Source organism: Condylura cristata, unplaced genomic scaffold, assembly GCF_000260355.1.
Source record: "Condylura cristata isolate star-nosed mole 26May11 unplaced genomic scaffold, ConCri1.0 scaffold00022, whole genome shotgun sequence".
Classification (NCBI taxonomy): Eukaryota; Metazoa; Chordata; class Mammalia; order Eulipotyphla; family Talpidae; genus Condylura; species Condylura cristata.
The window spans coordinates 28,650,042-28,672,926 of NW_004567123.1; the positions used below are offsets into that span (position 1 = coordinate 28,650,042).

At 52.3% G+C, this 22,885-nt stretch overlaps 4 protein-coding genes across 6 annotated transcripts; 2 read left to right on the top strand and 2 right to left on the bottom strand.

Moving 5' to 3' along the window:
* The first annotated feature begins 24 nt into the window (after positions 1-24).
* On the top strand, positions 25-13,965 carry ZSWIM3 (zinc finger, SWIM-type containing 3). The gene is made up of 2 exons (XM_004687037.2): positions 25-312; positions 11,600-13,965. The coding sequence occupies exons 1-2, from the start codon at positions 158-160 to the stop codon at positions 13,518-13,520; spliced, it is 2,076 nt and encodes a 691-aa protein (XP_004687094.1). The 5' UTR covers positions 25-157; the 3' UTR covers positions 13,521-13,965.
* Positions 235-18,177, top strand: ZSWIM1 (zinc finger, SWIM-type containing 1). Of its 2 annotated transcripts, none has more exons than XM_012728432.1 (2): positions 235-312; positions 16,149-18,177. In XM_012728432.1, the coding sequence occupies exon 2, from the start codon at positions 16,293-16,295 to the stop codon at positions 17,661-17,663; it is 1,371 nt and encodes a 456-aa protein (XP_012583886.1). In that variant the 5' UTR covers positions 235-312; positions 16,149-16,292; the 3' UTR covers positions 17,664-18,177. The 2 variants fall into 2 exon arrangements, with proteins under 2 accessions (XP_012583886.1, XP_012583887.1); XM_012728433.1 differs by lacking the exon at positions 235-312 and adding an exon at positions 14,906-15,120.
* Positions 18,178-18,800: 623 nt separating this feature from the next.
* SPATA25 (spermatogenesis associated 25) lies at positions 18,801-19,898 on the bottom strand. The gene is made up of 2 exons (XM_004687428.1): positions 19,841-19,898; positions 18,801-19,452 (listed from the first exon to the last, which is right to left on the bottom strand). Exons 1-2 carry the CDS (start codon positions 19,893-19,895, stop codon positions 18,827-18,829), a joined length of 681 nt encoding a protein of 226 aa, XP_004687485.1. The 5' UTR covers positions 19,896-19,898; the 3' UTR covers positions 18,801-18,826.
* Positions 19,899-20,943: 1,045 nt separating this feature from the next.
* On the bottom strand, positions 20,944-22,865 carry NEURL2 (neuralized E3 ubiquitin protein ligase 2). Of its 2 annotated transcripts, XR_001145703.1 has the most exons (3): positions 21,892-22,865; positions 21,268-21,468; positions 21,103-21,179 (listed from the first exon to the last, which is right to left on the bottom strand). XR_001145703.1 is itself a non-coding variant. In XM_004687429.2 (2 exons), the coding sequence occupies exons 1-2, from the start codon at positions 22,829-22,831 to the stop codon at positions 21,064-21,066; spliced, it is 1,056 nt and encodes a 351-aa protein (XP_004687486.2). In that variant the 5' UTR covers positions 22,832-22,865; the 3' UTR covers positions 20,944-21,063. The 2 variants fall into 2 exon arrangements, 1 of the variants encoding a protein (XP_004687486.2); XM_004687429.2 differs by lacking the exon at positions 21,268-21,468 and having other exon boundaries at positions 20,944-21,179.
* Between the last annotated feature and the right edge of the window lie 20 nt (positions 22,866-22,885).

The following is a 22,885-nucleotide window of genomic DNA, read 5'->3' on the forward strand; positions in this document are numbered from 1 at the left end:
CTCTGTCAGATAGCAAAGGAGCCCCCAGCCCCTCTTAAGCGCCTCGGGCCTGGGGCTCCTCCAGAGCTCCGTAACGGGCCGGCCCATTGGGGCCACCGTCCAGGCGCCCACACCAGCCTGTCGCCCCTCAGAGTGTGGGGTTTTTCTGGGGGCGGTCATGGAGCTGGGCAGCTGCTTCAAGACCTACGAGGACTTCAAGGAGTGCTTCAGCGCCTACAAAAAGGAGAACAGGTGCTCCTTCATTCTCAGGGACTGCGTCTCCGTCCGCTTCCACAACCTCAACCACGGCACCTCCATCCGCGAGGACATCCTGTAAGGGCGGGGCAGGGGCGGGGCTGCAGGGTGGGCAGGGGACCGGCGGTCCCCAAGAGGGCGGCCTGGAGGAGGCGGGAGAGCAGTTGGGCCCTGGCCTCTCTGGCATTCAACAGGCACTCATTGGGCACCAGCTGTGGGCTAGTGAAAAACGAGCAAAACCTCCACGGCATGGCTTTTGGAACACCCACTTCACCGTCACTCACTCCTTCATTCTCAGCTTTTCTAGAATTCATGGTGACTACAATTTGTCCCCTTTTCTTTCTTCTTTGAGCATCTGCAGTATCCCAGACACAAAATAGAACCTTCACAAATGATTAAAAAAACAGCAAAACCCGTTTAGGGGAAAAGCCCTTGCTCAATGACAAGTCAGTGGGTGTTCATTCATTCATTTATTCGTTTTGCAAATGGTTCTTGAGCTCCTGAGATAAGCCACCATTTTTTTCAAAGACTTTCCACACCCCAGGCAGCCTTCTCTATTCTCTGCATGCTTCACCTGCAGGGCTGCATTGAGAATTATAGATAAGTGTTATTTTTCCCAGTTGGCAATGAAAAAAAACCAAAATCATCTTAGAAGCTAAAATAAGGGTTGAAAACGCAAATACCACGCTGGATGAGAAGTTTAACTTTTACTAAAAGAAAAAGAATGATGAAATAACCCTCTCCAGGTCTTTGTGCTAGGAACAGCAGAAATGTAAGCTGAGCGAAATGGAGATCGGTCCTAGCTAATTAGTCCGGTTGATGGCTGCCATGTGAAAATGAAGATCAAGAGTTGTCAGAATTTGGGGCAAGAGCTAATGGAAATCCAGGCCTTATGTGATATTGAAAATCATTTCAGATTTGATCACACATTATGTGGGCCAGCTCCAAGCCTCAGAGTATATGCTTTTGAGACCTCTGGGTGAAACACATGGCCAGGATTCCCCATCTGGGCTCCAGACTATGTATGTGTTTTCCATACAAACTGAAGTCCAGTGCTATGCTAGGTACAGGTAGTAACCAGATCTGCCCTGAAGCTGCTTAAGATGGGATAGAATTGGACCCAGGTAAGCTCACGAGTGTGTGATAAATGCTTAAAAGCTGCAGAGGTGACAAGTGCCTGAGGACTGGGGAAAGACTTCCCAACAGAAGCTGTGGCCTCTCCTGGCCGTGAGGGCTAGAGGAGGACTTCACTGGTTAACTACTGAGTTGCTTGGGGGAGTTTGAGAATTTGACCAGAAAGAGATGTGCAGAAGGAGCTGTGGGGCAAAAGTGTAGACGTGTGAAGGGAGGTGGTGTGTTCAAGAAGTACCATGTGGTGCCACGTCTGGCAGTGAGATCACTTACAGTCTACCTGGAGGGTCCTTAGCTATTATTGTGAGGTATTCGGGTTTTTGGCCTGTGCCTGTGGTGTCTATCTCACCAGCGAGGATAGCACAGAAGGGCTGTGCTCTGTAGCTGCTGACCGTCTAGGTCAATAGCTTCCCGTGGCCCTTCCCGCGCCGTCCAGGACCATCACCTGGCTCTGCATCCATCTGACCCGCACCTCTCCATCAGGCTGACCTCAAGCCCAGCCCTTCCCACGCCCACAGCCCTTGCTCTTCCCACGTATGTCTGCAGGATAGAGGAGTCGCCCACCTGCTTACCTTAGCTCGATTCTCCTCAAGTGTCCAGTCATCTTGTCTACTATCATCTTAGTACTAAATATTCTGTGCTACAATTTAACACTTTTTTTGTATTTAGTTGCTTTTTTTTACATTATTCTTCATTCTGTACCTTTTTTCATCTCTGTTGTATTAACATTTTTTGCTTAAATTCAGTTTTAATATTCAAAGAAATCTATTATATAGATCCAATCTAAGCAATAATATATAAGAATTAACATTATATATTAATTGTGGGCCCCCATAAAAGCTATATATTTGTAAATATTAAATATTCTTGGGCAACCAGAGGTCTTTTTGGACCATTTGTGGAGAAGCTGTTACTCTTCCTTCAGGGCGTACCTTACTTCCCAAGTCCTTAACTCCCTGCAGGTGAGGTGAGATACTCTCTGGTCTGCCAGCACCTGTTACAGCTCTTTGCCCCTTGGTGCTCTGGAATACAGCATGCAGAAAGTTCCCTGGTTTTCAGTGAGCTCTCTGAGCTCTTCCAGGAAAGGATTCTAGTTTACTTTTTTTTTTTTTTTGGGTTTTGTGTTTATCTCAGTGCTTAGTACGTGTAAGAGCAAGTTCAGACACTTCGCCGCCGCTGGCACCTAAGTAAACACCCTTTAGGTAACCCATCCCCAGAGTTCTGCTGAGGAGCTTGACCCATAGAGGGCAGTAGTTGTTGAGTGAGTGAGTGCTCAAGTGACCACAGGAACTCAGGGAAAAATCCTGATGAACTGGAGAAGAAAGAGAAAAGGGAAGAAAGCACTGTGTCCCCTCTGGGAGCTGTCAGGAGGTTATTCGTCTTTATTTGCTGTGCTAACAAATGATTGCAAATGTAGTGGTTTAAACACCGTGGTTACTCTCTCACAATTCAGTAGGATAGCCATCAGGCTTTGCTGGGTCCAGATCGCTGTGCGGGCAGGGCTGCATCTCTTTGTGGGCTGCTTAGAGCAGAATCTGTTTCTTGTCCAGCGCCCTCACTTGCGGCCTCATGGTCCCCTGCCATCTTTAGAGCCAGCGATGACTGGTTGAACCCTAATAGCACGTGGTGATGCTGCTGTGATCCCATCTCCTTCCTCGGCCCCCTTCTGCCTCCCTCTTTCATTTTTAAGGACCTGGGGTTACATTTGGCCTACCCCGATAATCTCAGAAATTTTCCCTCTAAAAAATCAGCTACTTGGGCCCTCCCTGGTGGCGCAGCGGGCTAAAGCACTTCACTGAGAAGCTTGAGCCACTTCTGCATGAGTTCGATTCCCGTCTGCCCCGGAGGAGATCCACATGGTGTGGCAGACCTTTCCTGACCCGCCCGCTGCTCCCCTCAGCAGTGTACTTCGTCCATCTGCCTGTTCTGCACCCCACTCTGTCTCTGGTGAATCCTCTCACCCTCCACATCTCTGGCCTGTACCCCAGTTCTATATGAATAAATAAATAAATCTTTAAAAAAAAAATCAGCTACTTGGCAACCTTCATCCCACCTGCAATCTTAATTTCCCTTGCCATGTCACCCAACATTTCCAGGTTCTGGGTGTTAGGAAGTGAGGAAGTGGACGTGTAGGGGCACCATCCTGCCTGCCACAGAAGGACCGCCGTCCTGAAGGGCGAAGTGGTGTCAGTGCAGGTGTGCACGTGACGTGCTTAAAAGGCGTCGCGAAGGCCTGCTGAGCTGCAGGGAAGGCTGATGCTGCAGCAGTGGGAGCGACTGCAGGGGCCAGAGCCGGGCTGGTGCTGGTCGGGCTGGTGCTGGTCTCCTGTACTTGTGTTTTTGGAGGTGAATCAGTTTTAGAGACAAAGTTGTTTTTGAGTGGTTAATGTAGCCATTTATTGAACATTTAGCTTCAAACTCTATACAGGGGCCTAAAGGTCAGTGTCGGTTCCAGTGTGTTGCCACAGAGGCATCCACTGGTCAGTTCCAGACACCCGAAAAGCCTGAACAAGTGCCCTTGTACCCACCTGTGAACTTCTCGTTGCACCAGACTGCACACTGCGTGCGCACGTCTCCCGCGGCTTTCTCAGTTTTCAGTGAATTTTAGAGATTTTCCCCCATCACCGATTCCATTTTACGGGGTAGCTACTAGTCACTGTTTACTGAAAACTCCACGATGTCTAGAAATACAGTGTGGAGAGGTCACTTGGGTCCCCAGCCTCGTGGAGCCTCCCCTCTAGCTAGGGAGATGAGCATTAAACTGCAACCATAGGCATCGTTAATTTTTTCTTTAAAATAGACGAGCCCCAGAGAAAGCCTAGGGTGCTGGGTGGGGTGTGACTGGGAGCCTTCGTCTGTGTGTGGGAGAGGGGGTGAGGGTGTGCAGCTTGACCCTTGAGACCAGTAAGGTCCTAGAAAGCAGCCACCTGACATTTTGCAGAGATGGTTCCCACAAGCACACTCACCTTCCTTGTTGGGCTTGATGTTCTGAATGACCTCGTCAGAGGCAGGTTTTGGTCTTCCATGAAATGAGTTAGTACTGACAAATAGAAAACAGTATATTTCCTTTTTCCCTAGTAATCAGCACACAGCAAGTTTATTGAGGAAAGGAAAGAGAGACACCTGCATAGGCCCAGGCAAGCAGTCTTAAAAGACAAGAACTGCTGAGAATGTTCTATTCTCTAGTACATAGAATAATCCATAAATATTACCCACTGTTTTTGTTTTTTTTTTAAAGATGTACTTATTTATACAAGAGCTGGTGTACAGGCCAGAGGTGCGTGGGTGAGAGGATTCTCCAGAGACAGGGTGGGAGCAGAACAGGCAGATGTACCAGAAATACACTGCTGAGGGGAGGGGAGCAGCGCGCGGGTCAGGAGAGGTCTGCTGCACCATGTGGGTCACCTCTCTGGTCAGGGATCGATCTTATACTCCTGTGGCTTTGGATAGCTTCATAGTGCTGCTCTTTAACTCGTTGTGCCACCAGAGAGAGCCAGTATTAATCACTGTTATTATTAGGCAGATGGGAAAATAGAGCCAGGAAAGGTTCAATGTTGAGAGAAGACTAATAGTTTCTACTCTTTGTTTTACGTTAAGGTTCTGAGTTTCTTGCTCTTTGAAATCTGTTTTCCAAGTTTCAACTGCTTGAGGGTAGAAGATAGTAAAAGTTACCACCAGCAGGGACTAAGAGAGTCAAGACTTGGCAAAGATAATAAGAGAGCCGAGAACGAAATGCATCCTCAGCCACACAATCACCTGATGTGAGTCAGGGAAGTCTGAATCCGGTGCAGTTACAGCCAAGAAAAAGAGGAAGTGGCAGAAATGCGGGGCAAGTTGGAGCAGGGTAAGGTTTCTCGAACGTCGCTCAAGCAAGCTCATGACGGTTTCATCAGTGACAACCACGTGCAGGACAGTGGTCCCAGCAGCTGCTCCATGTAACCTAGGTGCGTTGTAGACGGTACAGTCTAGGTTTGCGGACTGTATGCTCTGATGCTCACATGAGCATCAGTTGCTGAACGATGCATTTCTCAGAACGTGTCCCCATCAGTAAGGAAGCACCCAGGGGTGACAGCCTGAAGGTCACACACTGGGTTATAGAGGTTTTTTGATCCACTTGTTCATTTATTCACTCAACAAACTTCTAGTAAGAAGTTAAATATTTACCCCCCAGCATTGAGCTGGGTACAAAGATGAGTAAGTTGTGATCTCCACCCTCAACTAGGATAGTGAACTGAGCATCTTATAAGCAGCTAGACTTGAGCAGAAAGGGGTCAACTGCTTGTTGGGACATTGTGACAGGTTCTCTTGGGTTGCTTATTGTATGTTGGCTCTGCACAGAGAAAATGGTCAAAGTCCCAATCCAGGGAGAGAAGCTGTGGTTTTATGCTGAGCTTCTCTTCTTCTGTTTTTATATGGCTGCTGAATTTTTCTTTCTTTTAGGCTTTTTTTCACCAAAAATTTATTTGTGCATACAGAACTGGGGTACAGGCCAGAGGAGTAGGGGTGGTGAGAGGATTCACCAGAGAAAAGAGTGGGGAGCAGAATAGGCAGATTGACAGAAATATACTGCTGAGGGAAGCAGTGGGCAGGACAGGAGAGGTCTGTTGCGCCATGTGGGTCACTCGCTGGCCGGGGATTGAACTCATGCTGAAGCAGCTGCAGCTAATTTAGCAGTTTAACCTGTTGTGCCACCAGGGAGAGACTCTGTTAGGCTTTTTTGGGGATTGACATTCTCCAAGCAATTTGTGACGTATTCTTATGTCTCTCCATTGCTGTTCAACTAGCAGCCACCTTCCTTGAACACTTTTTGGAAACACATTCCAGACACCCTGCTAAAGAACTTCACAGGCGTTGTCTTATTTATCCTCATTACACCTTTGAAGTAGGCCCTTGTTATGTGAGTTTTCGTTTTCCATGTATCCATAGTCACAAGAGTACTTAGGAAAGCAAAAGTCATAACACAAAAATCTTGCTAATAAACTAGCCACTTTAAAAATTAGTCACCGTTTCATCATCCCTTCCTGCTTATCCTTACCAGCCCCATCATCAGATTTGGCAGTCAGTTTCTGGCTAATGAGTAGCTGTGGCAAGCATCGGGATAATACAATGCAAATAAAACTGATGGACAGTGCCATCACACATCTCCCAAGAATGCAGGGCTTGGTGAAGTTCCTGAAAGTCATGAATAGAGGACCCTGTCCATCGCCCTCAACCTGACACCAGGTGACAGATGGAATGAGGAAATCAGAATGGGTGATGGTAGGAATGCAAGTTGACAACAAAGGATTTGTATAGTAAGAAGTTAAATTAGGTCCTTGGGAAACTTGGAAAGCCCAGGAATCTTTTAGTAAAACTGACTTTACATATTGCAATAGTAAGACAGGAAGTGGAGTGTCACAGTGATGGTAATATCATGTCAGGAAAAAGCAACATGATGCTTTAGGTCCTTGGGTTACTCTAGGAATCAGTACATGGCTGCCATTGCAGCCCACATTTTGCTAAGTATAACAGTAACAGTATAATATCATGTTTTAGGGTTAAGTTACACTTAACTTTTTTTAAAGATTTATTTATGCATACAGGAACTGGGGTGCAGGCCAGAGTTGCAGGGGTTGAGAGGATTCACCAGAGACAGAGTGGGGAGCAGAACAGGCAGATGGACTGAAATACACTGCTAAGGGGAGCAGCGGGCAGGAGAGATGTCTGCGGCGCCGTGTGGGTCACTCCCTGGCTTTGGAGTGGACTCACTGCTGCTGTGGCTGCGGAGAGCTTCTTAGTGCTGTGCTTTAACCTGGTGCTCCACCAGGGAGGGCCTACACTTAACTCTTTTACCCACTGTTTACTATCAGTCTTGTTTCTAAGGGTATTTTCAGCTCAAATGAACTAAAAACCCTGACTCAGATGCCCTATTACTTAGATTCCCAGAAGTGATCCTTTTGGGAGGATGATTGTTTCTGTTGCCCAGGAGATTTAGATTTTCATCTTCCCACTCTGCCGTTCTCAGGTCTCTGCTCTGCCGTAAGAGTGGCTCCCACTTGGCATAAATGTGGGGATCACATCTAGTAGATGCCCTTCTACTAGAAAGCCTTCTCTAGTTTGCTGCAGGTTTCCTATCCAGAACTGGCTAAGGAGATTACCGAAATTGGCTTAGACTGGGCTGGAAATTCAGCTGTGTGGGGAGGAGTGGCAGCCTGCAGAAAATTGGCCTCGTCTAGCAAGGAAGAAGGAGGCTGCAGGATGTTGGTTTGGCAATCAGCAGACCTGCCACAGCCTTTTCAATGAATTTATGAATTTGCTTTTAGTGGTACTGATTTTTGAAAGCTTTATTTATTTATGCACACAAGAACTAGGGTACAGGCCAGAGGTGCAGAGAGGATTCACCGGAGACAGAAGAGGGAGAAGCACAGGCAGATGTACTGAAATTCACTGCTGAAGGGAGCTCTGGGCAAGACAGGAGAGGTCTGCCGCTCCATGTGGGTCAGCTCTCTGGCCAGGGATCGAACTCCTGCCGCAGTGGCTACAGAGAGCTTTATAGTGTTGTGCTTTAACCTGTTGCGCCCCCAGGGAGGGCCCAGTATTAGTTATTCTTAGACCTGTACTCTTACTTCCTTATGTACAGACATGAAAAGGAAGTTTCGAGGAAGTGTAACTTGTCCAGGTTCACACTGCTACTAAGTGATAGAGCTGGAACTTAAACTCCCACTTTCTGGAGTTTGTTCCTAACTCATCATAATTATCTAAAGTTGCTTCACTCTACCTATAAAAATTCTATTTATTGTGTAAGGTGCAATTCATACACAGCCAGACTCATCATATAAAAAACTAGTCAAAAACCTTAATTAATTTGTACCAGGCCCCACAGAGCCACTCTTTATCCCGTTACAAGTTTGTCTCTATTTAACCACTCACTGAGTGTCGGCTTCACTGGCCGTCTATGTAATAAACGCTCTGCTCACTAGATTTGATAGTAGAGACGGCCCAATTTGTCTCTGCAGCCTCTCTGAACAACCAGTGTAGCGTTTGGCTTGTATAGGACTTAGTAAATGTTGGAAATCAAAGGACTTGTCCAAAGCCACAGTGAGTACCAGTGCAGGTCAGCCAAGTCGCCTGCCAGTCGTCTGGTCTCCTGGTGGGCTGCCCCCGTGCCGGGCAGAGCTGTCAGCGCCACACAGACACGCAGCGTTCATTCAGGCCATGTGCAGAGAGCACCTGGCAGGTGCTGGCTCCAGCGCCAGACGCTGGGTATGCTGGTAAGGGGGTCCAGAGAGGCCATCCGACGTTGCCGAGCCACTGGGGAGAAAACACGATCGCCTGACTCCCCTCCTGCAGGCCCTGGTTGAACACTCTGAGATAAAAGCCAAAGGGAGATTCAGAAAAAGTATAAAACCAGATCCCGCTCTTGAAGGGCGTGTATGTGTTTCCAAGAGACAGAAATAAATACAGATTTAAAAAAAAAACAAACAGCGCTCAAAGAATTCTTACAAAAGATCTGTGTACTTCACAGTATGTAAGCTATGTCTCAATAAAGTAAATTAGAGGGGGAGGGGAAAAATAACAGGCTCCAACCTCCCACCTATTAAGTTTGAGATGTCATCCAGCGCAATGTGTTTAGAGGCCTTGAAGGGTGTTATTGAACCTGAACAGAGTGACAAAGGTCAGACTGAGGAGGGTCAAAATGAGAATTCAAGGGAGAGATGTTTTACAGGAGCATAATGGTTAACTACACAGATGGAAGCCAAGCAGGCTTAGCTCAAATCCTAGATACTGCAGTTTTCACTGGAGGATTAAGTCCCAGATTCTCATCCTTGAGAACCTCTGTAAACCTGTAAACCTGTTTCCCCCTCTTGTAAAATGCAGCTGATGGTAGAACTATTTTCCTAGCATAAAGTGATGCATAGGAGGGGCTTAATACAGCCTGGCATGTAACAATCTTTAAAACGTGGTAGCGGCGACGACATCGAGAGACTTTTAGCACATTGGGATACAGGCATGGAGAGGCAGCAGTACGGAATGGCCAGAATGTCCCCCTTGGAGGTGCAGTCATTCACGGAACCAGGAGAGGAAGAGAGAGCTGCTGTGCGCGGCACTCTCCATGCCTTCCTTTGGCCAAGCTTGATGGCCATGTGACAGCTTGACCCTGCGCACTCAAGGTCACAGTCCTCCATGAGCAAAAGCTGTGCCGTGACTCTGAGCTAGCAAGGGTAGGACCAGATCTCAGGCTTCCCCAGGGTCGCCATGCACATAGTCCTGAAGGGCGAGTGAGAATTTTGATGAGGACAGCTGGGAAGGGCCTTCCAGACATGAGCGGAGGCATAGAAGTAGGCACAGCACGGTGACAGGAAGGTGTAGGTGGTTTTCCTTTCTAGAGCAGACTGAAAAAATGATGCTGAGTGGGTGGGAAAGGCTGTTGAGAGAGACGGAGGCTACACCAGCCACCCATTGCGGGCCTTGGCCTATATCGCCGGGCCTCCGCAGTGCCTTCCTGATCCTGCGCTAGTAGAGATGGCATTGCACACACAGCAGGTAGAGGCCTCTTCGGGCCGGGCCCCTCCACCCTGTTGTTGCAGCCTCGACAGATCCTGTTTCTCTCAGCTTGCCCCACAGGTGGGCAGACAGGACCAGCTGGTTAGTGTTTGGAAGACGGCTGGGGAGATACCCAAGCTGTGTCATGTCACACCAAGGGCTGACATTTTCCCCTCTCCTGGTCTTTGGGCTGGATACTCCCTGAAGGGGCTGGGCTGTGACCTGCTCACCGGAAGTCATTCTTCTAGTGTCTTTGATAAACATCTGCTGAAGGAATAGCATTGTGTTAGGTGCTTGGACTACAGTGAGGAAGAACCCAGCCCTGCCACCTGAAGACAGCCGCATCCAGCTGGAAAGACACTGACTCAACGCGCAGGAGAATGTCCCCATATAGAGCCTCTGCAGTAGCAGTCCCTGGCTTTTTTTTTTTTTTTTTTTTTTTTTTTTTTATGAATACAAGAACTGGGGTACAGGCCAGAGGTGTGGTGGAGGGGGAGAGTAGAGGTGAGAAGATTTCACCAGAGACAGAAAGGGAAGCAGAACAGGCAGATGGAATAAAATACACTGCTGAGGGGAGCAGCGGGCGGGTCCAGAGAGGTCTGCTGTGCCATGTGGGTCACCTCCGGGCGGGGATCAAACTCATGCTGCAGTGGCTGGGGAGAGCTTTGTAGTGCTGCGCTTTAACCCCTTGCACCTCCAGGGAGGCCCCCACTGACTTATTTAATGTCAACAAGACTGAACCAGCTCTGGGCTAAATATTCTGCATGTGCTTCATTTAATCCCCCAACAGCCCTGATAAAGTCAGTAGTGTCATTTTATGAGGAGGAAGCTGCGTGCAGAGGCGAAGTGACTTACGTAAAGCACAGCCTCTGAGTGGTGCGCCTGCACTCAGTTCAGGCGGTCACCCCTCAGCATCCCCACTTTTTAACATCTGGGTGTACTGCCACCCAGACACCCCTAAGTCTTTTAAATTGGTGCTAAAATTCAAAGAAAGGAGCAACCCCTGCGGCTTGAGGACATGGGAGGCTTCCTGGAGAAGGTAGCACCTGATTTGGGCCTGCACACTGGGCTGACAAGGGAAAGGGAGAGAAAAATGAGCAGGTATCTCTAAATTGCCCTTCCTTGAATCATTACTTTCAGCCTAGAATGAGAAAGCTAGCAGGGACCCTAAAGATCATTTAGCGAGGGGGTTCTCATGTTTTTAGGATCTAGACCTTTTTCTTTAACTGAACGATGCGCAGAAATCTTCCTTTTTTGAGATACCAGAGACACCTTCCCTGCAGACTTCCTCTAACTTTTGAGGGGTGTTTTCCTTTGCTGTCTGGAGGAGAAGGCCACAGTGGGCCCCCAAAGGCAGAAGAAAGGGGACTCTAGTGTTGGGTACTTTTTGCTTCTTGTCAATATCCCCTTATCTGTCACCTTGAATTGAGTTGTTGACAGCTGCAGGTGGGCACCAGGAGGGAAGGAGTTGGGGCTCAGAAGTGCCGTAGATGAGCATGAGGGGAGATGGAGCTGGAGTTGGAGGGGTCTTAAAGAAAGTTCTGAAGACTTTGGAGACTGGAGACTGAATATAAATCTTCCTTCCCTACATCCTACACTACATTGTGGCCGCCAGGAAAAATAGCAAGCACTCCAAGTCCCTGCAGGCGCTTGCCTTAGAAGAGGAAGGGGGGGTCGGCACCTCTCTCATTGTTCCCTCTACCTTCCCTAGATATGTGCAAGTGAAATTTGTCTGTATTCGGAGCCAGTCAAACAGGAAGAGAACATCAGAGGCAGACATGTGCCCAGCGTACTTGCTCCTGCGGTACAATGAGCAACTGGATAGACTGTTTGTCAGTGAACTCAACACCCAGCATGTACACGTTGATTCCAGAACTGCAGGCTCTGGGGCAAACCCCACTGGCAAATCTCAGAAGTCAGTGTGCCTGCAGAAACCCCAGCCCGCCATCCCGAAAGACCTTGACCCACCTGAGAAGCCCCCAGTTGAGCCACCGTTTTGCTTAGATAAGGTCCAGGCATCCGCTAAGCCAGAGCAGGAGGGCATCACCCCTTCCGACCTGGCCAGGATAGCAAAAGTGATGAAGAACTTCCTTAAGGTGGACGAGGGCTCCATGGCCTCTCTCAGTGTAGGCAACAGCCAGGACCTGGACCGGCTCAGCTTCCAGAGCAGCAAGATGAGTGACCTGTTTGTCCGCTTCCCGGAGAATCTCCTGCTGCACCGAGTGGAGAACACCCAGGGCCACATCCTCTACGCTTTCTTGGTGGAGAACAAAGAACGGGAGAGTCGAGTGGTCCACTTTGCTGTGCTTAAGGCCGAGACGGCCACATCCGTGGCCAAGATGCTCAGTATTTTCATGGAGTTCAACTCAGATTGGCCCAAGGTCAAGGTCGTCTTTGTGGACCCTTCCTTCCCTCATCGGGCCGTCCTGCAGCAGCTCTTCCCTGCCGCCCGCATCCTCCTCTCCATCTACCACACGACCCGGCTCCTGGAGAAGAAGCTGCATCGGAGTTCAGCCGACCCGCCCTTTAAGAGACTCATGAAGGAAGCCCTTCGGGAGGCGGTGTTTGTCACTTCTGACAGCAACCTGCAAAACCTCTGTCGGATGTCCCGAGCCCTGCTAGATGAGGACCTCTTCGGGTTCCTGCACGCCCACTGGTTCTCCTGTGAACTGCTGTGGTACATGCACGTCAGGAAGGGCCTGCACGCCTGTAACACCTACATGGACAGCCTGGACGTCGTCACCAGCAAGGTGTCGAGCCTCTTCCGCGAGCAGCAATCCCTGATGGACTGCATCCTCCGCTTTGTGGACTACATCGACTCCTTTAACACCAAAGGCTTGAAGAACTTGCCCACAGCTCCTCCCAAGCTGAAGAGAGCCCGGCCGGCAAGCACGCCACCGAAGTCCAAGAAGGCGTTTGGAATCTGCGGAGGAAGCCTCGCCAGCCTCCCCGAGGAAGAGGCCACGCCAGACCCACAACGGGTGCCCTTGCAGCCGCCGCCACAGGTGCCGCCCTCCCAGGGTGGCATGCTAGACAGCTTGCACAAGAGCGGCTTGGAGCTGGCCTATAAGCTGTGCCACAATGAATGGGAGGTGGTACAGAACTCCACCCACCTGGTGGACGTGGCCGGCTCTTCTGTGGACATCCAGCTGCTAGAGGACTCTCAGCAGGTCAGCAAAGACGGCTGCAGCTGCAGCTGTTCCTTTCAACAGTGGTACCATCTGCCATGCCGGCACATTTTGGCCCTGCTGCACACCAGCCAAAAGCCTGTGGGGGAAGCCATGGTGTGTCGCCGGTGGCAGAAGAGGTACCAGCACCTGCTTGGGCCCAGTGGGGAGCTCAGGGAATCTGTCGTGGTGCCAAACACAGGCCAGCTTGGGAAGCAAGGACGAAATGACATGATTCTGGACCTAAGCAGGGAGCTGGCAAACCTGCTGATGCAGAGCGAGGGGCCTGAGCTGGAGGAGCGCTGCTCCACCCTGCGCAAGATCGTGGACATCTGGGCCGACCCGTGCCAGCCCCCAGAGCCCATTCAGCAGCCAGGGGACTTCAGGGATGTGGGTCGCCTCCCTTTCCTCTGGGGAAAGCAGGAAGAAGGGGAGGGACAGCTTTCTGCTGGGGCCATGATTTGAGACTGACGCACTTGTGCTGGTATATTGGACCACAAACCCTCCTTGGAAGCCGGAGAGCTCAGAGTGGGCCAGATGTGCGGGGAATCAGCGTTTTAGCCTGTGTCTTCCCAGGCAGGGCTAGGACTGTTACTTTCCCGAGAGAAAGAAGAACCCCGCTGTGTGACAGCACTTGGCATCCACCCCTTTCCGGCCTTCCCTTTGGCATTCCTTGGGAGCCTGGTTCATATTCAAGGCCAAAGTTATCTCCATACTAAAAGGTCATCCCGCTCTCTTCCGTGACCTCTGAGATCAGATCTGACTTCACAGAACGAACCCCTGCACTGGGATAGGGTGAGACGAAATGGACTTGGTAAAAGGGTCTGTTTTCAGGGACAAAGGGAAGGAGGGTGATCCTTGACTGTTGCTGCTCTTTACAAAGATCTGTTATTTGTACCTTTTTATTAATATTAAATAAAGGGTTATTTGTTTTTTTAACAAAATCAAACAAGTAGGAGAAATATGTGCCGCTTCAACAAAGAAGGAATCTAATGGGGGCCCCTAAGAGGGAGCCGAGTAGAACACATGCCTAAATTCAAAAACTTGGCAACCCACCACTTCACTCTCTTCCTACCAGGCCAGCTTTCGGTGTTTGTTTCAGGCCCCCTTATTCTAATAGGAGGAGGTCAAATAGACCTGCGGGTGGGAGGAACTGAGTCCTGTGGGCAGCTGTCTGCATCTTGCTTGGGGGCTGTACACAAGTCCCTCATTTCTTTGGCCTGTTTTCTCCTCCACAAAAATTAGCATTGGCCTGTTTTAACCCCAATTTCCCCTCTGGATTTATCGAAACATTCCATTACAGTTTTAAGTATCAGCACTGGCATTTGGTGGCACTGGCTTGTAATCTTAATGACCCAGAGCCCCACTTGCCAAGCTGCCACCTGCAGGGGAAGCGATGTGGAAAGATGGCAGTCTGGTTCTTGCTAGTTCACCATGGCCTTGAACCGATCACAGTACCATGCTGCTTTCTTACATAAAGTCCTGGAAGTTGGGGTGGGCGGCGGCAGGCACATCGTTCAGCTCTCTTATTAGATAATGGATTTCTTCTAAAGGTTGGGAACTTGATCCCTAATGAGACCTGGGCCTTAGTTTACCAGGAATACAGAAGATGCGCTATGACTACCTAGAGACCTTTCCCACTCCCAGGCCCCACCCTCAGTTTTGGAATTTGACCGGAAAAGGAGGAAAAATCGGTAAAACTCCTGCTGTTTATTTTCATTTTCCACCTCTGAAAGAGTTTCCATAGTAACAGGCTTCCAGCCGGCAGCTCGGACAGCTGGGTGGCTCCAGAGTTCCAACTTGAGGGCTCAGAGCGCCTTTGGTGCAAGTATCCTCAGGCTCTCATTGGCTGCCGCCAGCCGAGCCTCTGGTAACCTTGGTAACAGCGCCCGCCCACGCGCCGCCGGATTACGATTGGTCGGCGCCTCCAAAGACCGAATGCGAATTCCTCAGACCATTGGCTCGAGTCACCGCGAAGCTGACGCCGTGGTTGGTGAGCCTCGAGGTCAGTCAGAGGCAGAGGCAGGGTCAAATAGGGAGAAATGGCGACGGAGCCAAGCCGTGGGTGAGTGATTTCCGAAGGGGTGGAGGTGTGAAGCCACTGACGACCGTGGTCAGCCATGACAGCTCCCGAAGGGGTGGGAGGTTGATTTCTCTTCTGGCTCAGGCCGGTCTCCCGTGGGAATATCAGACACACATCCTCCCAGCCAGGTGACTGGTGAGAGGTCAGAAGCTGGGTCCCCTCTGTCCCTGGATTTTGGACCTCCGGTCCTGTGGAAGGCGGCCAGGATCCCAAGCTACTTAGAGAGCAGTGGTGGGCAAGTCACCTGACCTTTCTGAGCCTCAGTTTCTCATCTGTAAAATGGGGACAGTCACCCAGTTTGGGGCCAAATACAGGAAACACTCGACCAGGGTATTGCAATAGAGGAATTTATGGAGAGGCAGAACTGTGAGCATTTGTTAGCCCGTTTTATGGGTGAAGGGTTTGACGCACACAGTCACTGACTTGCCCAGGGTCACACAGCTCTTAGGGGCAGCTGCACCGGTTGTAGTCTCTTGTACATACCAAGACCGAGTGAAAGTCAAGGTGTCTGGAGTTAAGTCAGGGTGTCTGGAAGTAACTCCTAAGGTGCTAATCAAATATTTGAAGTACATTTTTTTTAAAAAGAACTTTTGCCACTTTAACCTTCACACCTCTTTATATTTCCAGGAACCAAATTTCCATTACTTTCTTATCAGTTCTTGAGGCCAACAGCACCCTCCCTTCCCCCAGGGTACTTTGTCAACAGCACCCTCCTTTCCCCCAGGGTGCTTTGCCAACAGCACCCTCCTTTCCCCCAGGGTGCTTTGCCAACAGCACCTTCCCTTCCCCCAGGGTGCTCTCCTGACCCTTTAGCTAAAGTATTCCTCTCTCTGCTTACACTCCGCTGGTCACCAGTTTGTGCTCTTTGTGACCTTATCGGCCACATCTTGGTTTCCCTGTTTACTGTGTAGTCCCCCAGGACAGTGCTGATACATAGTAAGGAAGAATTAAACTGAGACTTGAACAACTGAGCCCCTACTGTTCTCTTAAGCCTGTGTTCTTCTCCACAGGCCCATCTTTGGAGCAAGATATGAGAACTGTGGTCCAGCCTCAAGCCTCGACTTAGTTGGAGCTTGAGACACTGTGCCTCCTGCATAGCAGGCTCACGGACAAGGTGTTGTGACCCCAGCATCTAGACATCGCCCGTCTCCCCCATGGCCCTGACAATGCTGAATGAGCTCCTGGTTGAGGACCCAAGCCCACCTCTGCTGCTCTACCAGGTTAGCGAGACTGCCCAGTTAGATACCCTCAACTATCAGAGCTGCTTTATGCAGGGCATCTTTGCCCATTTCCCTGAAATCTTATTTATCCACCGGACCTACAACCCAAGAGGCAAGGTGTTATACACCTTCCTGGTAGATGGGCCTCGGGTACAGCTGGAGGGGCATCTTGCCAGGACAGTGTACTTTGCCATTCCTGCCAAGGAGGATGCCGAAGGCCTGGCTCAGATGTTCCAGGTGTTCAAAAAGTTTAACCCGGCATGGGAGAGAGTCTGTACCATCTTGGTGGACCCCCACTTCCTCCCCCTCCCCACCTTAGCCATGGAGTTCCCTGCAGCTGAAGTCCTGCTGTCCGCCTTCCACATTTGTAAGTTTCTGCAGGGCAAGTTCTACCAGCTGTCCCTTGAGCAGCCTGTGGAGAGAGTGCTTCTGACCTCCCTGCAGAGCACAATGTGTTCGGCCACCGCAGGCAACCTGAGGAAGTTGTACACATTGCTGAGCAACTGCATCCCCCCGGCCCAGCTGCCCGAGCTCCACTCACACTGGCTGCTCAACGACCGGATCTGGCTGGCTCACCGCTGGAGAAGCCGAGCCGAGAGCAGCCGCTACTTCCAGGGCCTGGAGGCCACCACCCGCGTCCTCAGCCAGTTCTTTGGCACCAGCCCATCTGTGGAGCAAGGCATGACCTCTCTGCTTCGATACATGCAGCAGCACTCTGGAGACAAGGCAAGTTTCAGCCTGGGCTTGAGTTCCCAAAACAATCACGCTCCCTCGGACGTCAGCCCTGAAAGCCCCAAAGTGGAGCAGTTGGTAGAAGCGCGCATCCAGCACTCCCTCAATGCCATCTGCACGGGCCCAGCAGCCCAGCTTTGTCTGGGTGAGCTTGCTGTGGTCCAGAAATCCATGCACCTCATTGGCTCCGGCTCAGAGAAGGTCAACATACAGATCCTAGAGGACACCCACAGGGTGCAGCCCCAGCCTCCCGCCAGCTGCAGCTGCTACTTTAACCAGGCCTTCCGCTTGCCCTGCCGCCACATCCTCGCCATGCTCAGCGCCCGCCGCCAGGTGCTGCAGCCCAACATGCTGCCAGCCCAGTGGACAGCAGGCTGTGCTGCCAGCCTAGACGACATCCTGGGCAGCAAGTGGAGTGAGACCCTGGATAAGCACTTGACGGTGGCCCTGCTCACGGAGGAGGTGGGCCAGCTGCTGCAGCACTGCAGCCAGGAGGAGTTTGAACGGCGGTACAGCACCCTGCGGGAGCTGGCCGACAGCTGGATTGGGCCTTATGAGCAGGTCCAGCTCTGATGAGTCACCGCCCAGGAGCACGTCCACTTGCACACACTCGTGCCCCCCCACACTCACTATTGCACCGCCATGGGCCTCCTTCCAGACAGAGGCTCTTCTGCAGCCCATCTAACGGGGGCTCATTTCCCCAGTCAAGGAGGCAGGGAAGCTCTCCTGTGAGGGCCCATGAGTAAAACTATTGTCGGCTTTGCTGACCAGAGTATAGTCCCTTATATAGTCTCGGGGGGTGGGGGAGGGGAGGTTTGCTGCTGACACCTCTCGGAAGGGAAACCCATTATTAGCCCAAGGGCCTTACAAAAAGTCAAGGTGCCCCTGCTCTTGAGATCAGAGGTGAGACGCTGGGTAAAGACAAGGCCTGGGGCTTGCCAGGCTTCCCCAACCCTGTGACTCTCCTGACCCCTCTCACCTGAGCAAGCTGGCCTGGGAGGCTTCCCACAGGGGAGACCGCTCAGGAGAGGTAGTGCAGCCAGCCTCCCGCACCCCTTCCTGACCTCATTAAAGTTGAATGTTGCCTGTTCCAGCACTTGTCCCGTTTCTTTTGTGGAAAGAAGAAAGACTGGGGGGTGGGGTGCTCACGCCACACACGAATCCTGATTTTTTCCCGACCTGCTTTACGAGGCGGTTCTGCCATTTACTGGCTGTGGGGCTTGACTTCAGGCAGATCACCTCTCTAAGCCTCCATTTGGACATCTGCGAGGATGGGGGCCCCTTCCCCCCAGCGCTGGCGAGATTAAAGCAGAGCAGTGTGTAATGGCTGCATTGCCCAGTGAGTGCTCAAATGTTACTTATCCTTCTTGCCCACGGGCCCATTGCCTGCCTTCAGCAGCCTGGGAAACTGAGAACCAGAGAAAAACTCACATTGCTCATTGCTTCGGGCTCAATTCAAGAAATTTCGATCTGGTCCCTAAACAATACGGACACCCCCGCTGCACAGTCTCCGGCCTCAAGTAATCGTAATGACTCAGGCCGGACCCATCTCTTTCTTGGCTTTGTGGCATCTGGAGAAACTTCCACTTCCAAGGGTCTGGGCCCTGATGAAGGGCTGGTATTTGTGGCAGTGGCTCAAATAACCACCCTGTCCCCTCCCTGCCACAAGCACCCCCAACCCTATCCAAAAACCATACAGAGAAGCCACCCTACGTGTCTGGTGCTATTTCATCCAGCTACAAGCAGGAGCCGGGAGGCTCGCCCCTCCTGGGCCTCACTAGGGGCATCTGCCCAGAGGCTTTGTGTGCATGCTCCTGCTCCCACTGCGCCCCCTCCACAGCCCCCTCTGGCTCCGGATGGGCCATCATGAAAGCTTGAGCTGCCCGGATCAGGTCCTCTTCCCGCAGGCCCGGGACGGGCACGGTGGGGATGCCAGCGATCATCATGGCCAGGGTTAGGATGCAGATGTCAGGTTGGGAGCTGGCCTCCTTCCCCCCTGCCTCACAGGGCACCGGCAGGCCCCCTGGTGACAGCCCATACAGCAGCAGGGGCCCAGGCCTGCTGGGGCCACCCAGGTGGGGCGTTCTGCCTCTGGAGCAGCCTTCCTCCCAGCCCAAGCTCTCCGGCTGCCTCGCGTTGGGGAATTTGTGGCAGTATCGGCCGTACTCCTCCTGCTGCAGTGTCTCCCAGCTAGCCCCCCCAGGGCGGCCCCTGGCTTCTGGCACTGCCATGGTCGGGCCCCAGGCCTGGGTAACAGAGGCCACCTGCTCAGCTTTCTGGCTCAGGGGGCCTAGTCCGCCAGAGGCCACTGGCTCTCCAGGACTATAGAGGCCAAGGGACGAGCCTGGAGAAGCGGCCCCACCTGCAGAGACAGGAATGAGATGGAATGTTATTCTTGGTCTCTTGCAGGAGGTGGCCCTGAGGGGCAGGGCATAGGAACAGAGCATAGGGACAGATCACCCCAAGGGGGTTGTCTAGCGGTTGGAAACTAAGTCTTACTCATACCCACACCACCCCAACCCCCAACACTGAGTAGGTGGTAGATGTTTGTGGAGTGAGTGAGTAAGCAAGTGGGTAGCTATCAGGAATTTTGGAAGGACTTTTCGCCTCTGGGAACCGACTCCAGGGCAAGCCTCCCCGCCCCCCAAAATACCCAGCAAAACCTCTACTTCCCCAGAGCTAAGAAGTAAGCTCCTCAGGCGAGGTTATACCACCACCCTAGACCCCACTTCCAGGAGCCCCTTCCTCACCTTGACTGGAAGGAACAAGAGCTGGATGAGTTTGTGGAGCCATGAAGTAGGACATGGCTGCCCCCTGGCCCCCGTTTGTGAGGGAATAGTCTTCTGCCCCTGTGCTTTGCTCTCCACTCTTCTAGAATGTCACCTCATAGTCCCTCTTCTTTACACCTGGAACCTACTTGACAGCACTGTCCTGTTCATTCTAGGACCTGTATATGACAATGGGATGGGGCAGGACAAAGAGCTGGACTGGAAACTGGGGTTCTAGGTTCTTGCCTTTACCTTGGACAAGCCCTCATGGGGGTGATGGCTGCCCACTACCTCCGGAGTCATGAGGGTAAAATGGCACCTAATGGGAGATACCAATAAAGGAATCGAAAGCTTTGTGCCTGTAACATGTAAGGAATACTCTGCACCCCGTTCATTCACTCGCACACTTCCATCTCTGGGCATCAGTTTCTCATCCAAGAAGAGAAAACATTGGTCTCAGGCACTGATTCTCAGACCAGACTGCACCTTAGCATCTCTTGGGAGCTTTTAGAAATCCCAGGGAATGCCCCACCTCATCCCATGCTAATTAAACCAGAATCCCAGAGTCAGACCCATATCAGTCTTTATCCACATTCCTCAAGTGTTTTTAATACCTGTCAAAGCTGAGAACTCTAAGGAAATGTTTCTTAAATCTAGCTGTATTCTAGAATCTCCACAGGCGTTTTCAGGGGGGTAGAAAGAGCTTAACCCTCTAGCAAATCAAGTGAGAATCTCTGGAGATTCGGCACATTCTTTCTGTCCTAGATAATGATGCTCAGACTGGCTTGGAAGCACTGGGCTGACTGATGTCTGATGCGTGGCGCACCAGAGACAGAGTGGGGAGCAGAACAGGCAGATCAATGAAGTCCACTGCTGAGGGGAGCAGCGGGGAGACCGGAGAGGTCTGCTGCGCCATGTAGATCACCTCCGGAGCCGGGGATCGAACAGCTGCACCGAGGTAGCTGCAGCCAGCTTGCAGTGCTGCTTCCTAACCCACTGCACCACTAGGGAGGGCCCAACGCACAGTGATTCTAAGAGTCCCCCTAAGACTCGAGGGGCAAGGAGACCCTCCGATATTATACATGTCAGCATTGACTGTGTTTATTTCTGGTCCTGGCTGACAGAGTGTGTCCAACTTCCGACCAGGCACAGCATGGGGGCTGGGCCGCGCTCCTGGGATCCTGCTCAGGCACAGCCACATGTCTCTACTCATACTTGCAGAAATCCTTGAGTCCTTTAGGCAGGTGCAGCCCATCAATGGCCAAGCGGTGCACCACACTCCTCTGGATCACTAGGCGGCACAGAGTCTGCAGGCACGGCACTGTGGAAAGAAGGCCAGCAAGGGCAGGCTGAGCTGGAGGCTGGGGCCGGGGCCTAGGTCTCCCCTTTGGGTCCACTTGGGCGAGTACCTTCTGCTCTCCAGCCCCACCCTACTTCACATGCCAGTCATATGGCTGAGATAAGTGCCTCTTTCACAACACATCTGTTTCTATTGCAACACTCAGCTCGCTCCCTTTCCCCTCACTCAGCAGGTTCTGGGGCAATGGTAGGGGCTGCTTTAGCTGGTCGTCTCCAGGCCTGACACAGGGCAGGTTCACGTAATTCATAATCTGTGATCAGAGATACAAATAAAGAGCTTAAGTGGGCTACACTGAATGAGACGTCAGGCTTAAGAAGCTCTCCATCTAATGTCCATGCTGCCTTTGAATGGGCGTGCAAATCTATGCGTTTGGCTAATAAAAGCACACCCAGTTCTTAAGAGGCCAATCAGCCCGGTATCCCTGCTCTTGGTTACTGCAGGAAATATTGTCAAAGCTACAAGGGAACTTGCGGGGCACCTTAATCAATGACATCTAGAATGGGTAAACTGAGGCCCAGAACCAGGGGATGACTTGGCCGAGGTCACAAGCAAAGGCTGAACTTAGAGTCCCCAACTTCTAAACTAACGAGGGGCTGAGTAAGGCCTGGGCAGGGGCTAGGACGTTCTTCTAGCAGGTGTCTTTTCCCCAGGCTGGGCCAGGGCGGATACCTACAGCCATACTCCAGCTGCACCAGGCGCACGCTCTTGGTGGAGGCAAACACGTCCACCACTGCGTACAGGGGCTGGGTGGCCGGCAACCCCCTGGCGCTTGGGCCCATGTCCTCGCCGTTGATGACGATGTGCATGTCTGCCGTGCCATCTGGGCGGGGGCAGAAGAGAACACCCAGGCGGCTGCGGCGCGCGGTGGGAGGCAGCACGTTCAGCTCATACAGCTGGTCCAGCAGGTGGCTGTAGAGGCCTGGCCGGCTGCGGCCCACCAGGCGATCGCGGGGAATGCGAAACTGCTCGATGCACAGATAGGGCTCCAGCAGGAGGGTTGGGGGGCGTTTGGGGGCCGCGGTCGCCGCCTCTGGGCTGCCCTCCCGGGGCACGCGGTTATGATGGCGAGTGATGGCGAAGACCCAGGTGTGGCCAAGACTGACCAGGTCGGGCATCGAGAACTCGGGCACCGCGGCCAGACCGGCGGGGTCAAGGGCAGTCAGGCCTAGGCGCAGGTGTCCGCACCAGCCCAGCTCTTTTTCTTCGATCTCGACCAAGAATACCTGGCCCGGGGCCAGCGGCTCGCGACTGAAGCACACGCCGTGGGCGAAGCTCTCGACACGGGTGGCCCGCGTCCCGGAGGGATCCACGCGGATGTTGGCGCCGTGCACGCTGTGGAAGCGGGTGGGAGGGGGCTCGGGGCTCGCAGGACCCCAGGGCGCACCCAGTTCCACGGGGTGGAAGACCGCAGCCATCTCCGGCCGTGAGACAGGCCAGCGGAGCCGGGGACTATTTTGGGCGGCGGCCTCGGATGGCAACCGCGCCGGCACCCTGCAAGGGATTCCTCCCGCCCTCGCCCCTCCCCGCGCTCTGCCCGGGGGTCCTAGCGCCGCGGGCTCAGCCTGCCCGCCTAGAACTGCGCCCCGGGGACAGCTGGCGGCCACACCGGCCATCTGATCGCAGGCGCCCGGGACGCCACCGGCCGGGCCCCTCCCCGCCCTCCCCAC